This window comes from Micropterus salmoides, unplaced genomic scaffold, assembly GCF_014851395.1.
Source record: "Micropterus salmoides isolate LMB-PRFRI ecotype aquatic unplaced genomic scaffold, ASM1485139v1 Ms_hic_scaffold_7, whole genome shotgun sequence".
NCBI classification, from domain to species: domain Eukaryota; kingdom Metazoa; phylum Chordata; class Actinopteri; order Centrarchiformes; family Centrarchidae; genus Micropterus; species Micropterus salmoides.
This window is the reverse complement of record NW_024044459.1, coordinates 6,447,797-6,461,108: the sequence shown is the minus strand read 5'-3', so window position 1 is coordinate 6,461,108 and position 13,312 is coordinate 6,447,797. Positions and strand designations below refer to the sequence as shown.

The following is a 13,312-nucleotide window of genomic DNA, read 5'->3' as shown; positions in this document are numbered from 1 at the left end:
GAGACTGCCGAGCACGACTGATGCCGGAGTGCTGAACGCCAGGGTTTCTTAGCTATCTCGCTGCCTTGATTGCTTCCTATCCTGGTGATACCTCTTTTCTTCTGCTCCTGACTTCTCCCCTCTGCGTTTCTCTCCCGTGCTCTTTTTCTCACTCTGCTGCTCTCTGCCAACAGCTCCTAGATAAATGTTCTCAAAATGAATCATTAATTAGCAGGCCGGGTGTGACAGAGCAGGTAAACAGTTTGGAGAATAAAGTGGAATGACTAAACAGCCCCCTCAGCAGAATAAACTGGTGGCTGCACTCGTCCGCTCAAGCCCCTGCTCAGATTTTCACTCGGCTCTGAAATTTCAGAGCAATGGCGCCTCCTTTGATTTAAGTATATGCTCTCACCTTGATCATCTCATTAGCCAATTGATGTGGCTGGTGTATGAAAACTGTAACGCTGTGATACCATGTCTGTGTGCAGAGAGCGGAAGCGGCCCAGAGGGAAGTGGAAAGGCTAAAGGAGCAGTTAGCCAGTGGCCAGAGTGCCACCACAGGGAACTGCCATCCAGCAGAGGGCACTAGCAGGGTAGGAATAAAGTGTTTTGATCTATGACATATTTTTTGATTTTTGGCCACATCTAAGCTGTGGTGGAAGGTGAGTGTACTTATAGTACACTTTTGATATACTTGGACTTTACTTGGACTTTAATTTACTTTACTTGCCAGGTTATATGCAAAGCTACTTTTACTCCACTGCATTTATGTGACACAACTAGTTTGCAACTACTTTACAGATATCAAACATGTGTCAGTATTATGCATTGTTAAAAATAATATTCCTACCAGCTACAACATTAAAATTCTGCCAACATGTTAATGCATCACTGATAATAATAATAAAAAATACTATATAGTTGTATAATACTGATGGGATTATTGCATCATGAGTACTTTTACTTTAGATTTTTAAGTAGGTAGTCATCGTTGCCTTAATAACTGTGTAGTTTACTTTCCAGTGATAACCAGTCAGTCACTTAACTACCGCCCAGGTATACATATTACCTGGGCGACCCACTTTACCATTTTGCAGAGAAATGCCGCCACCACAGTTACACTGTCATTCTGTGGGAAACCCTAGATATGTTATGTACAAAGTGCTGCAAAATATAGAAATGTTGTATCTACTACCTTACTGTCAGATACAATCACTTTGAATAATGAAAATCCAATTTTAATTCTAACCTCATCATCTTTGCTGAAGTCATATTCACTCACTTTCCAACTGTCTGAATAACAGTCACAGAGATTGTGACTCACAGGCTGGCCTCTTACATTTTCTTCCCTCCTCACCCTTTATGACTTTTTCCCCCTCCCCCTCACACACTTTGTCATATCTCCTTCTCACCCTGTCAGGAGAAGAACGAGAAGGGCGACGTGTTGCCCTCCCAGCTGGAGGCCGCCTTGCTCGCTAAAGACCGCGAAATCCTCCGTCTTCTTGAAAACATTCAGCGGCTGCAGTTCACGCTACAGGAAGTTCAAGAGACTTCGGCCAATCAGCTCCTAGAGCTGGAACGCCAGCTGGCCTATAAGACAGAAGCTATTGAGGTGAGTGGCTCCAACACATGAGAAGTGACGGAACATGACAAACAGCTCCTCAGTCCTCAGTGACTCTGATAACGAATGAGATTCTTATTAATATGAAATAAAACATGCTGCTGGCCTTTTTCAATTTCAGAGATTAGAAGCTAAACTGCAATCCCAGATGGACTATGAAGAGATTAAAACTGAACTCAGGTGACCATTATAGTGTAGAGTGGACGTGTAACTCATTAATAACAATGTGAATTTAAATTTTTAAAAATTGACTTTGTCTGTGCGTTTGTTTCTGTCCGCAGTATCCTGAAGGTAATGAAGCTGGCTTCAGCCAATGGCAGCTCATCCCAGGTATGTATACTCCTGCACCATCTTATTTTTCACACAGCAGTTTTAAACAGAGTAGTCTTTCTCTTAAGTAGACCTTTGGTTTCCTCTTAATGTTCACTTGGTTTCAGGGAAGAAAAACTATAGCAGTGCCATTGAATGCCTTACTGATAGTCATCCATTATGAGGATATCTATAGCCGCTGTAATTGATTAATCGAAAATTAACAGAGTGTGTGTGTGTGTGTGTGTGTGTGTGTGTGTGTGTGTGTGTGTGTGTAGGATTCTGCCAAGGGTGCAGAGGCTCTTTTACTGGATAAAGAGGCCTTTCTTCCATCTCACAAATACCTGGTGGATAAGGCCCGGATTTTGCACAGCATTGGTAAAATTAACGTCTCTCATGTTTCATTTTCAATCTGTGAAACCAAGTTTAAATAGTTGTTAATGAGAAGCAGTGACTTTTTTCATTTTCTAAAAACCAACTGATTGCTTGGCACTCATTGGTCAGGCTCAATCACGTCTGGAGTCTGTGTTTCTCAGACTCAAATCTTTCTGCATAAACTGAGTCTCCAAGATGTAGTCTAAGTTTGCAATGCTAGAAAGCAAGTGAAATGGTTCGTTATATTCTTGTTATCAGGTAGATAAGTACTGGCTGGTTTGATTGCAGGCGTGAAAAAGCCATGTATGTGTTATATATGAGCTCAGTCAGTGAGCATGTGTTTTCTGTCATCAGATGATGACCAGTCTGAGGATGCAGGTAGGGAGACAGGCAGGCCGTCCACCTCCCACTCGTCCTCCTCTCAGGCGAATGGCCGTGCCTCCCCCAGCCCCGGCCCCCCCACCTTGGATAGCTCCTCCTCCAGCCACGATCTACCACGTCCCTTCTCCGTGTCGCCGTGCTCTGGAGACAGACTGTCAGGGGACCACATCCTTCACAAGCAGCTCCTTTCTCCACACTTTAAAAAGGAGGGCCTCATGGCTTTTCCCACCGCCCTCTATGCAGCCAAAGTCGCCCTTATGTCGGCCACCCAAGGGTCCGCTGGGGTGGGCAGCGTCGACACTGGCTTGCCCAGCGACCAGTCAGAAAGCGGCAGCTCGACTGCAGGAGACGAGGACCAACTGGACACGGCCGAGATCGCCTTCCAGGTGAAGGAGCAGCTGCTGAAGCATAACATTGGCCAGCGCGTGTTTGGCCACTATGTGCTGGGGCTCTCCCAGGGCTCGGTCAGTGAGATCCTGGCAAGACCCAAACCCTGGAGGAAGCTGACCGTGAAAGGCAAAGAACCTTTCATTAAGATGAAGCAGTTCCTCTCTGATGAACAGAACATCCTGGCACTTAGGACTATCCAGGTCCGCCAGAGAGGTGAGTGCAAGAGACAGTGACATGACAGAAAATTGTAGAAAAACGTGTAGGTTCAGGTGGGAATGAAGAACACACAGACAGACTTTAAACAAGTCACCTCACTCATTTTCTAAACCACTGGCTTGGAAGTGAAAAACAAATGTCTGAAATGTCATTCATATTCACCCACTGCAAGCATTTACAAAAACAGTTGGATAAGTCTGGTGATTCTGTACTTTCCTTATTGTCAACAAATCCACAATGAATTTATCTGAAATGTAGTGTTAATAGCCAAAGCCTGATGCCTATGTCTGATGCTCCAGTGTTGTCCATGAACACACTGATGCACTGGGTGACATATTCCTTCTTTAACATGAACACGGACACTGTAGTTTATTTTGAGACAATTCCATATGCACCATCCTGCTGCAGGAAATACTCACTAGAACAATGGATGTGTATTAATCCGCAAATGAAAATAGTCCCCAAAAAATACACTCTTTACTCCTGTTTGAATAATGTTGGCTAAAAACTACAGCAGCCAGCTGGTTTAGGTTTATGACTGAGCCTTTATTAAAAATGAAAGTGACCCCATTGTTTAACGATATACAACTCCAGTAGAAATGAAGGGACTTAGTTTTAGTTTTCATGGGATTTGTTGACAATGAGAAAAATATAGAATAATGCCAGCCTTATCCTTTAAGAGGAGTAGGTCAAAGTTGAACAAGTAGTTCTGCGTGAAGCAATGGTCATTAACAACTGACAGGCTAACTTTCACCATCACTCTTGCTTTGTCTTGAAAATAGATGGTTTAGATATAATGGTTGAACAGGAGGCCAAAGCTACCAAAACAAGTTATTTAGAGAGTATTTAAGGGATTTGCGAGTGTATGAAACCACAATGTACCAATACGTTTTTAGAGCAGATGTAATCATGCTGTCTTGTTTTGGTGGCTTAGCTTCTGGACCTGTGTACGTTTAAGCCTTCTAATCTACTTGGACCTCATCCTTGACGTCCTCGCAGCTTCCTCTGCCATGTTTGTAGTGTTACTTTTAAACTTTGTTTTCTCCCTAGATTCACAGCTTTTGAAAGTTGAGCTTCCCGTATACTGCAACCTCAGACAGCACGCGCTCAAAGGCAGCCATTGATCTACCAGTCAAAAGCAAAGCCTTGGAACTGCTCTCTGATCAACCATCCCACTCACCCCCCTCCTCTCTCCTCTCCCTCTATCTCTTTCTGTTACCCTCTGTGGCAGGGAGCATCACTCCGCGCATCCGAACTCCTGAAACTGGGTCAGACGACGCCATTAGGAATATCCTGGAGCAGGCCAAGAAGGAGATCCAGTCCCAGAGGGGAGGTGAGGAGGGAGCTGTGAATCATAAGTCATAAGGGATAAATAGTTAAAGGCCGTATTGGTTGTTTTTTTTTTATTGACAATAATGTTTACTGTTTTTATTATGAATTTCAATCATAATTTCATTTCATCTAAATTGGAAAGTGGATTTGAGTATGCATCAGTGTCAGCGTTGGGTCTTTCTTGTTTAGGTGATGGCAAGTCATCTCTGAACAGCTCATCGGGCAGAAGCAGTAACGGGCCAGGCAGCAGCTCTGATGAAACCATAAAGAGCATCCTAGAACAGGCCAGGAGGGAGATGGAGGCCCAGCAACATGCCCTGATTGAGATGGAGGCCTGCGGGAGGGCCCCGACTGCCAGCTCAGGAGTTCAGGTAGAGCGTCTAGGGCCCCCGGAGCGCTCCAGGGGCCTGCCTTTACCCATCTCCATCAAACAGGAGGAAGGAGGTTGTGTTACAGTCTGCATGGCCAACCCCATCAGCAGCCCCCAAACACCCCTCAGTGTCCTCTCTCCTGCCGCCTTCGTCCAGAACATCATCCGCAAAGTCAAATCAGAGATCGGTGAAGCGGGCACCTACTTCGACCAGCACTGGTCTCAGGAGCGGGGTTCAATCATGCTCGGAGGCGGAGGTAGCTCTCGACCCTTCAATTCAGTCTCTCCCTCCTTGTCTTCCTCCTCCTCCGGGCCCCCTGCCTTGCCCCGGCCCTGGCCCCGTCTGGAGAACGGCGACGGTCTCCCCAACAGCGAGGAGGCCTCCGCTGCTGAGGACGAGCAGGGGCTGGGCCGACCAGTGGAGGTGAAAGTGGAGTCAGACACATCGGTAAGCGGTGAGTCTCCTGGCCCCGGTCCCGGAAGGCTTTCCTACTACCCAGCGTACATCCCCCGTGCCCTCAAGCCCACCGTGCCCCCGCTGACTCCAGAGCAGTATGAGATGTACATGTACCGAGAGGTGGACACCATTGAGCTGACAAGGCAGGTGAAGGAGAAGCTGGCAAAGAACGGCATCTGTCAGAGGATCTTCGGTGAAAAGGTCAGATGTTACCCGCTCTTATTAATTAAAAACAAAAACACAAGCAGCCTGCTAATGGGTTATATTGTCGTAGGTAATTCTCTGCTTTGTTTAACACTAGAGACAAGATGATATCAATACATCCACAATGATATTGATAAAGATATAAAGAATTTTAAGTTTAAAGAACACAACTCAATTTGTAAACTCAGTTATGCATTCAATGGTATTTTCTTGTCTGTCAAAATTGGCAGTGATGCAGCTCCACAAACAGTCAAGGGAAGATTTGTTTTGTGAAGCCACAGAGACAGCGCCGTGAAAAAGTGCCTTCCTGTTTTTTCTATGTATTGCATGTTTTAAGAGACTGTGTCTATACTGAATAAGGTAACCTGACTAAGCACTATTTATTTATCTAAGGAACAAAGTAATTCAACAATCAAATCGTCCATGTGAAACAGCCCCCTTAAAATTTAATAATAGGCTGCGCCACTTTAGCATCAACAACCTAAGGCCAACATTTCTTATGATTTGATGTCAGGGTGCACTTCACTGTAGCAGAATTTGGTCTTTAGGCAGAAAGACACATTTGAAGTGCTTCAGTCCAACTACTGCATCTGTGTTGAGTTCACATCAGGACATCGTCAAAGCCTCTTCAAAACGTACATTTTAGTTTTTCAGCATCTAAGATCTGCTTTTGTGGTTTAGATCGTCGTCTTGTCTCATGGACAGATGACTGGACTGTTGTCTTATTTTGGAAGAGTTCATGCTTTCCATCACACAACAATCATCACGTTTGACTGTTGGCACGATGATCATATCATGTTTATTGCAAATGTGGTACAGCAATGGTTTCTGCCTTGCTACTCTGCCTTGAATCCTATTTTTCCATCTGTTTCTTATTGTGGGGCCATCAACTCTGTCCTAAGCTGAGAGGCCTCCTTTTCTTTGGATATCCTGCTGTGATCTTTCTGACTTCCTGGATGAGTTCTCACAGCACCCTTGTAGAATATTTATGATGTGGCCACATGTTTTACCATACCACAGTACTCTGCATGTAGATAGCTGTGGTTTGGTGGCTTTGTAAGACTGATAGATTTCAACAACTCTTCTGGAATTTCCTTTGTGGCACAGTGTGTAGGACGTTTGTGGTGATTAGTCGACTCTGATGGTAAAGTTCGTTACAAGTATTAATCTATCTGTCTGCGTTCAGTCATCTGAGTCTCGTTAGCACTCAAATGTGGCTGATTGAGTAACCACATTTTCAATGGGTGATATCAGTGAATAAAATCATAATTTGAATGTGTTATCCTCCGTTCAAATGTGACATTTTCTCTGACAATTTGGAACCAGTGACTGTGACAAATATAACAGAGGAAAGCAGGAAAAAATAAATATATATTCAGAACAGTGTATTTTATTTGCATTTTTCCCTAAAATGAGCTACTGTATGTTGTATGTCAGTTTGTCAGAAAATATGCCTTTATTTCCAGAAAATCCCCCTGAGTGTTTTCCCAGGCATATTTTGTCATTTGTCACAGTTCATCCTCTGTGTAGTAGATAATACATTTAGTTTTCATGGTGCAGATTTTACAATTTGATGATATAAATGGTTCAAGTCTTGAGAGGTATTCATACATCTAAATACTTGACTCGTGACTGTCGATTTGACTGTTATTCTTAAATATAATAATAATAATAAATTCTTTAACTGAGTTGCACTTAGTGTACGTGAAGATCTTTTTATCATCTGGTCAATTAATTCATAATCATGCAAATCACACTCTGCTTCAGCCATGATTTTTTTCATCTTCATGAAATGTGCTGCAAAGACTGTATTGAAGGAGACTCAACATAAACATTCATAGTGTGTTACTTCCCTCTAGTGGTTGTTTGCTCAAAGTGTATTGAAACAGATTTTTTTCTGGTGTAATAATAATAATTTGGAAAGTCAATGATCACTTATACATTTGTTGAATATTGTTACAGATAGCGGGTGTAGTCACAACGTAGTAACATATATTGTATGACACAGGTGCTGGGGCTTTCTCAGGGCAGCGTGAGCGACATGCTGTCTCGGCCCAAACCCTGGAGCAAGCTGACCCAGAAAGGCAGGGAGCCATTCATCCGCATGCAGCTGTGGTTACTGGATCAGCTAGGCCAGAGCCTCAGCCAGCCCATGAACCAGGGCCACGCTCAGGGTGAGACTGCAGTTTACACACAATCACCACAACGGAAAAATTTAAAATGCTACATCTGATCTGTCCTACACACAGTGCGAATTGTCCAATGGCTACATCTAGGCTATAGGTTAAATTTTTTTTTGTGATGCCTCCCACCACCTTCAGAAAAAAGCCCAGTGACTGCCCAGTCCTCGCCCTCACCGCCTCCTAGTCCAGCAGAGAGCCACCCAAGTCCGCTGGTTGAGCCTGTGAGCCTCTCCCTGGAGAGCAGCAAGGAGAACCAGCAGCCCGAGAGTCTGGGCTTGGGGTTGCCCCCCCACCCAGAGGGTGGGAAATCCACACCCGGCCTCATGGCCCTGCATCAGCCCACAAACCCACTGGGTATCCAGGAGCTGGTAGCCATGTCTCCGGAGCTTGACACCTATGCCATTACCAAGAAGGTCAAGGAGGTGCTAACGGACAACAACCTAGGTGGGTGTAAGTTCATACTGTGGGGTTTAGCTGACACTCCTTACGAATGCATACACGAGTCCTACATACACTGTATATATTTGTTTCCCACAGGCCAGCGTCTTTTTGGGGAGACTATCCTGGGTCTGACTCAAGGCTCGGTATCGGACCTGCTCTCCAGGCCCAAACCTTGGCACAAACTCAGCCTGAAAGGCAGAGAGCCGTTTGTCCGCATGCAGCTGTGGCTCAATGATCCGCACAATGTGGACAAGCTGAGGGCCATGAAGAAGATGGAGAAGAAAGGTGGGACCCCAGAGTATATACTGAAGTATCTCAGTAAGTTTGAGAATTTGTTGGTGTGTTGTAATCTTCTTACGCTGGATATCACTGTCTTCTCCAGCTTATCTGAAAAGGCGGTATGGGCTGCTGAGCACCGGCTCAGACAGCGACTCACCCAGCACTCGTTCTGAGTGTGTGAGTCCGGCCTTGGCCTCGCTGGACCTGTGCCCCTACAGCCAGGTGAAGAAACCTCGGGTGGTGCTGGGAGCTGAGGAGAAAGACGCCCTGAGGAAGGCCTACCTCCTGGAGCCCTACCCCTCTCAGAACACCATCGAGATATTGGCCTCCCAACTCAAACTGAAAACCAACACTGTCATCAACTGGTTCCACAACTACAGGCCAGTCCAGTGACCTTTATGACCTTTGCTAATGGCTCTGCATTACTACTATACATTTAGTTAAAGCTGCAACTTTAATAACTGAAATTTAATTGGAAAAGTTAACTTAAATATCCTGACACTTGTGTTTGCCTTCAAGCGACTGTCTAACAGCAGTGTTTGTGCGCAGGTCCAGGATGCGACGGGAGGTGCTAATGGAGGGTCTGCCAGACAATGACACAGATGCTGAGCAGCACAGCTACTCCCCCTCAGTGACGCGGAGCCCCCACTCTGATGGAGAGGAGAGGAGGCTGCCGCAGCCCTCAGGACACATCCCCTCCAGCCTTCCTCTTAACGCCAACATCGCACTGCCTCGTGTCAAACAGGAGGCAACAGACAGGGAAGACGGGGGGGAGGAGGGAAGGGAGGGCTCCACGAAACAATCGAGAGTTCAGTGTTTTTCCACAGCAGTACAGTTCCCACAGCTGAAAAGCGAGCACGAGGACTCCATCGCTGGCTGCCGGGAGTCCCGCTTGGCTGGCCAGAGCCTGAGGCAGGAAGAGGGGATGAGCAGCCAGGCTCAGGGGCTCTACCATGTCGCAGTCTCCATAGACGGTCCCCAGAGAACCAACCAGTCCAGGCACGAAGGGGAAGACTCCGGAAAGTCACCTGTTGACCCGGTCAGCTTCAAGGCTTCATCAGAGCCCTGCCGCAGCAGCCTCGAGGTCTCCCTCAACTCTCCCTCTGCTGCATCGTCACCCGGCCTCATGATGTCAGTCTCCCCCGTCCCCTCCTCCTCTGCTCCAATATCGCCCTCGCTGCCCAACCCGCCCTCAACGAGCACCAATCACAGTCTGGACCCTAACCAGCTCCTTCCCTTCCAAAGCCCCAAACTCAACAGAAGCACTCAGAGACGCAATGAAAAAATGGCCAACCTCAATAACATCATCCACAGGCTAGAGAGGGCAGCCAATCGAGAAGAAACGCTGGAATGGGAGTTTTAAGTCCCCTTTTACTTGTATCTGATGACCGTCGCGGCACACAGGTGAATCTCAGATAGAAGCTTCCGGAAGACTTGGAATGGAGCCTGGCTCCTGAAGACCTGTCCTCTCAGACTGATAACTCGTAGGAAACGGGAACGCAAAGCTAAACATATTGCTGAATTCCCTCCAAGAACTTAAAGAGTTGAAAGAAATTTATAATTGTGTATTTGTTTTTGTTTTTTTGTTTTTTTTTGATAATGCATACTACTTTGAAATATATGTGACAGCACTAGCTGTTCTTTTACCTATTGGACTTGACATGAAGACTTTTGCAGCTATGGTGTCATAAAATGTACACTGAAGTTCCGTAGATTGCCACTGGGTGAGATTAAAAAAAGACCCCTGTCTTAAGCCATTAAAAGCACTATAACTATTTGAAAAGAGACATTGACCAAATTTGCTACTTTTTGAATAGCAATTTTTCAGATTTTGTCTGTAAGACTGGACAGTTTAAGTCAAGTAACATGAAATCCTATTACTGACTGAGGGATAGTCCTTTAAGACTCTAAATATTCAACATCTTGTATGTACTTAGTTTCTTGGTGATATGTTTTGAAATATTTGTAACTCACACGTATAAAATGTGGTTGTACATGTTGTAGAATTGTCTGCAATAGCCTTCTCTAAACCTGATGTAGCATGGTACTCACCTGACCCTGTTATCCTCTGTAGTTAGTCACCTGTGATTATACTTGAGCGAAAACAAGAGAAAAAAAAAAGTTGAAAACCCTGCAAAAAATAAGAAAAAAGGAAACGTTAAATCTAACGAGTAGAGTACTTTTAGTGTTTTGTTTTTTCCTTTGAATAATCCTTGAGGTTTACAGTTTAGGGCCCGTGTGCTTTTGGTAGTACGTGAAACATTCACTACACAGGAGCACAGTTTACATGATTTCTTTCAGACTTACCTCTCTGACCCTCTAAGGCACTGGTTCTCAGACTGTAACAGGCCAAGACACAGGACACCGGGTTTACCTCAGATTATGTTGATGCACACATCATGCTATGACCATGTATTTCATTCTTATACATGAACATGAACCACACTTATTTGAATCAGTGGAGGGAAAGTACTTGGTATCATTCCTCAGACGTGCACAGATCAAACATGAAGCAAGTGGCGAGTTTTAATTAATCAAAATCTGTCTTTTACAAAGAATATGCTGCTGTTTGAAGAGATAAGGAGCTAATAGATCCTTTATATGTGTGTATTATGATCCTCCTCACATGTAACAACTGATTGAGTGCACTTTCTCAAAATTGGTCATTTGCTGTAGCTAGAATAATGTGTATTTGATCAAAAACCTTAACCTCTAAGTACTGAGATGTTGTTTAGCTGGGCAGTTTGAAATAAGGTTGCCGCGATCAGTCTCCCTTGGGGCTAAAGCTCATAGTGTGTGAGAGCATGATACAGTATGACACTCTCATCAACATAAAAACGTCCAATCTGTAAGTACACTATATTCAAGGACATAAAAGGTTACAGGTACCCCCTCATATTATCTTTGACCACTTGTGTATTGTGTCTGTAGAAGTTTCTTTGTCATGCTTGCAAGATGTTCTTTATGTATTTTGCCTCTATTTTATACTCAGAACAGTTAACTAGATATTTAATACCTCGTGTATGAACTACTTACAGCACTTAGATTTTGATAATTGTGAGGACTCAAGAAAAATTTCGAATATCAACATTATCCTAACTTAGTGTCCACAAGTCTTTGCCTTTACTGTATCGTTGAAGTTGGTAGTAAACACTTGCACATGTCTACATAGTTCAGAGGACTTGGATTGTATTATGTAGAGATATATATTACACAATTACAAAAAAATAATATCTTACATTCTTGGACAAAATGTGCTGATTATATTGAAATAGAGTGTACAGATTTAATAAACCAAACCCATTCAAGCCAGTACTGGTCTGGCAAGCTTGCCCACGTTTTAGACCTTCTCTCAGGGTAGTCTTGCTTTTTAAAGCTTTACTGAAACAGTTGCTCTCATCGGTGGTGGTGACTATGATAATGACATTATGTGGCGTAGAGAATGACCCCGTTAAATATTAAATGGACCTGTGGAAGGTGTGTGTAAATGGGAAATGCAACTTTCACAGAAAGTGGTGGTTTGTTGGAGAGCTGTTGCTGTTTTGTAATTCATTACACAGATGTGTCAAAGTACAGTGTCGATTGGAACTACCAGGATGAGGCTAATGGGTTGCATTTTTGAGATCAGTAGACTTTGCTCTCTAAAATACTGTTTTTGTTTTCTCTTGGTGCCACAGAAGATTTTTCTCTGGTTTTCGTACCACCATTCTTTGTGCATAATATACTGTATGATTAGAAGTGGCATTTCTTATGTGGAAATTTCATTGTCTTTCATGGTAACATGGACATATGACTGAAAAAGAAATGTATTTACCCAGACCATTATCTCTTCATGTAAAGCCCATGTCATTGTTTTGCATGCGAATCCATTCTGGTCACATGACAAGGGATAGACTGTGTTTTTGTGTTGTTGTTCTTGCACAGGGACATTGAATCAGCACTTAATGTCATTTTACATTAGTGAAGTCCATGCATGGTGCAGCTGATAAATTTGGCTCTCACAAAGTCATCATGAATTCAGTTAACTCAGAACCCAATAATGACCCAGTAAATGTTATTTCCAGGTAAATATTTAAATCAAGATTATTTTGTGCCATATCATATGCCTCATTATACTGACAGGAGTTATGCCTTGTGGTAACTTGAGTTTATGAGGGGTGTAGGGCTTTTTGTAACCCAATTCAGAAAAAAGCAAAGCTTTTTGAAACAAGAGCCCTACACATTAGATGGATTTATTTTATAATTGACATTAGTCACTAAATAATGAGGTAATTGGTTAGCAAATTTGAGTGGTTGCATTCAGTGTTGTTAAAATAGTAACAACATTTGCAACTCTGACACTGAGGGTTTGTCACAAAGAAAAAGTTTAATTTGAAAGTCAGCTGTGAGCCAATAAAGAGAAGTGTCCTGCAGGCTTAACTTACTGTCTAATGCCTCACATGTCAGGCTAGTAAATGACAAAAAAGAATGGATAAAGGTATGCCAAGCGTCTTGGAAATGAATTTGCATATGTAAGCCATCATTCAATACATAATTGTTTAAGATCCTGCTGTGTTGTGTTTTTATTTCTAAAGCGTGAGGAATGACCTCCCAAAGTACCGATAAATGCACACAAATAAATGCAAACAAATTCTATAAAACCACTATGAAACCACTATCCTTCACTGTGATATTGTCTGAATCTTAAACAGCGTATTTTATCTTTAACGTATGGATCATTTAGTCATTTCCATGCATTGCTTCAGTAGCAGTCTTTCGATTATCCAAACACTGAC

The 13,312-nt window shown here is 43.6% G+C and overlaps 1 protein-coding gene across 3 annotated transcripts in view; it reads left to right on the top strand.

The window, feature by feature from the left end:
* The window catches only part of cux2b (cut-like homeobox 2b), an 84,804-nt gene extending 71,721 nt beyond the window's left edge, over positions 1-13,083 (top strand). For all 3 annotated transcript variants that reach the window (XM_038703468.1, XM_038703470.1, XM_038703469.1), the window contains exons 10-22: positions 468-572; positions 1,400-1,591; positions 1,722-1,780; positions 1,882-1,930; positions 2,188-2,287; positions 2,639-3,268; positions 4,503-4,604; positions 4,793-5,631; positions 7,643-7,808; positions 7,956-8,261; positions 8,355-8,543; positions 8,641-8,917; positions 9,087-13,083. In XM_038703468.1, coding sequence (XP_038559396.1) covers positions 468-572; positions 1,400-1,591; positions 1,722-1,780; positions 1,882-1,930; positions 2,188-2,287; positions 2,639-3,268; positions 4,503-4,604; positions 4,793-5,631; positions 7,643-7,808; positions 7,956-8,261; positions 8,355-8,543; positions 8,641-8,917; positions 9,087-9,900 — 3,828 coding nt within the window. In that variant the 3' untranslated portion in view covers positions 9,901-13,083. The remainder of the gene's footprint in view (positions 1-467; positions 573-1,399; positions 1,592-1,721; positions 1,781-1,881; positions 1,931-2,187; positions 2,288-2,638; positions 3,269-4,502; positions 4,605-4,792; positions 5,632-7,642; positions 7,809-7,955; positions 8,262-8,354; positions 8,544-8,640; positions 8,918-9,086) is intronic.
* The last annotated feature ends 229 nt before the right edge of the window (positions 13,084-13,312 follow it).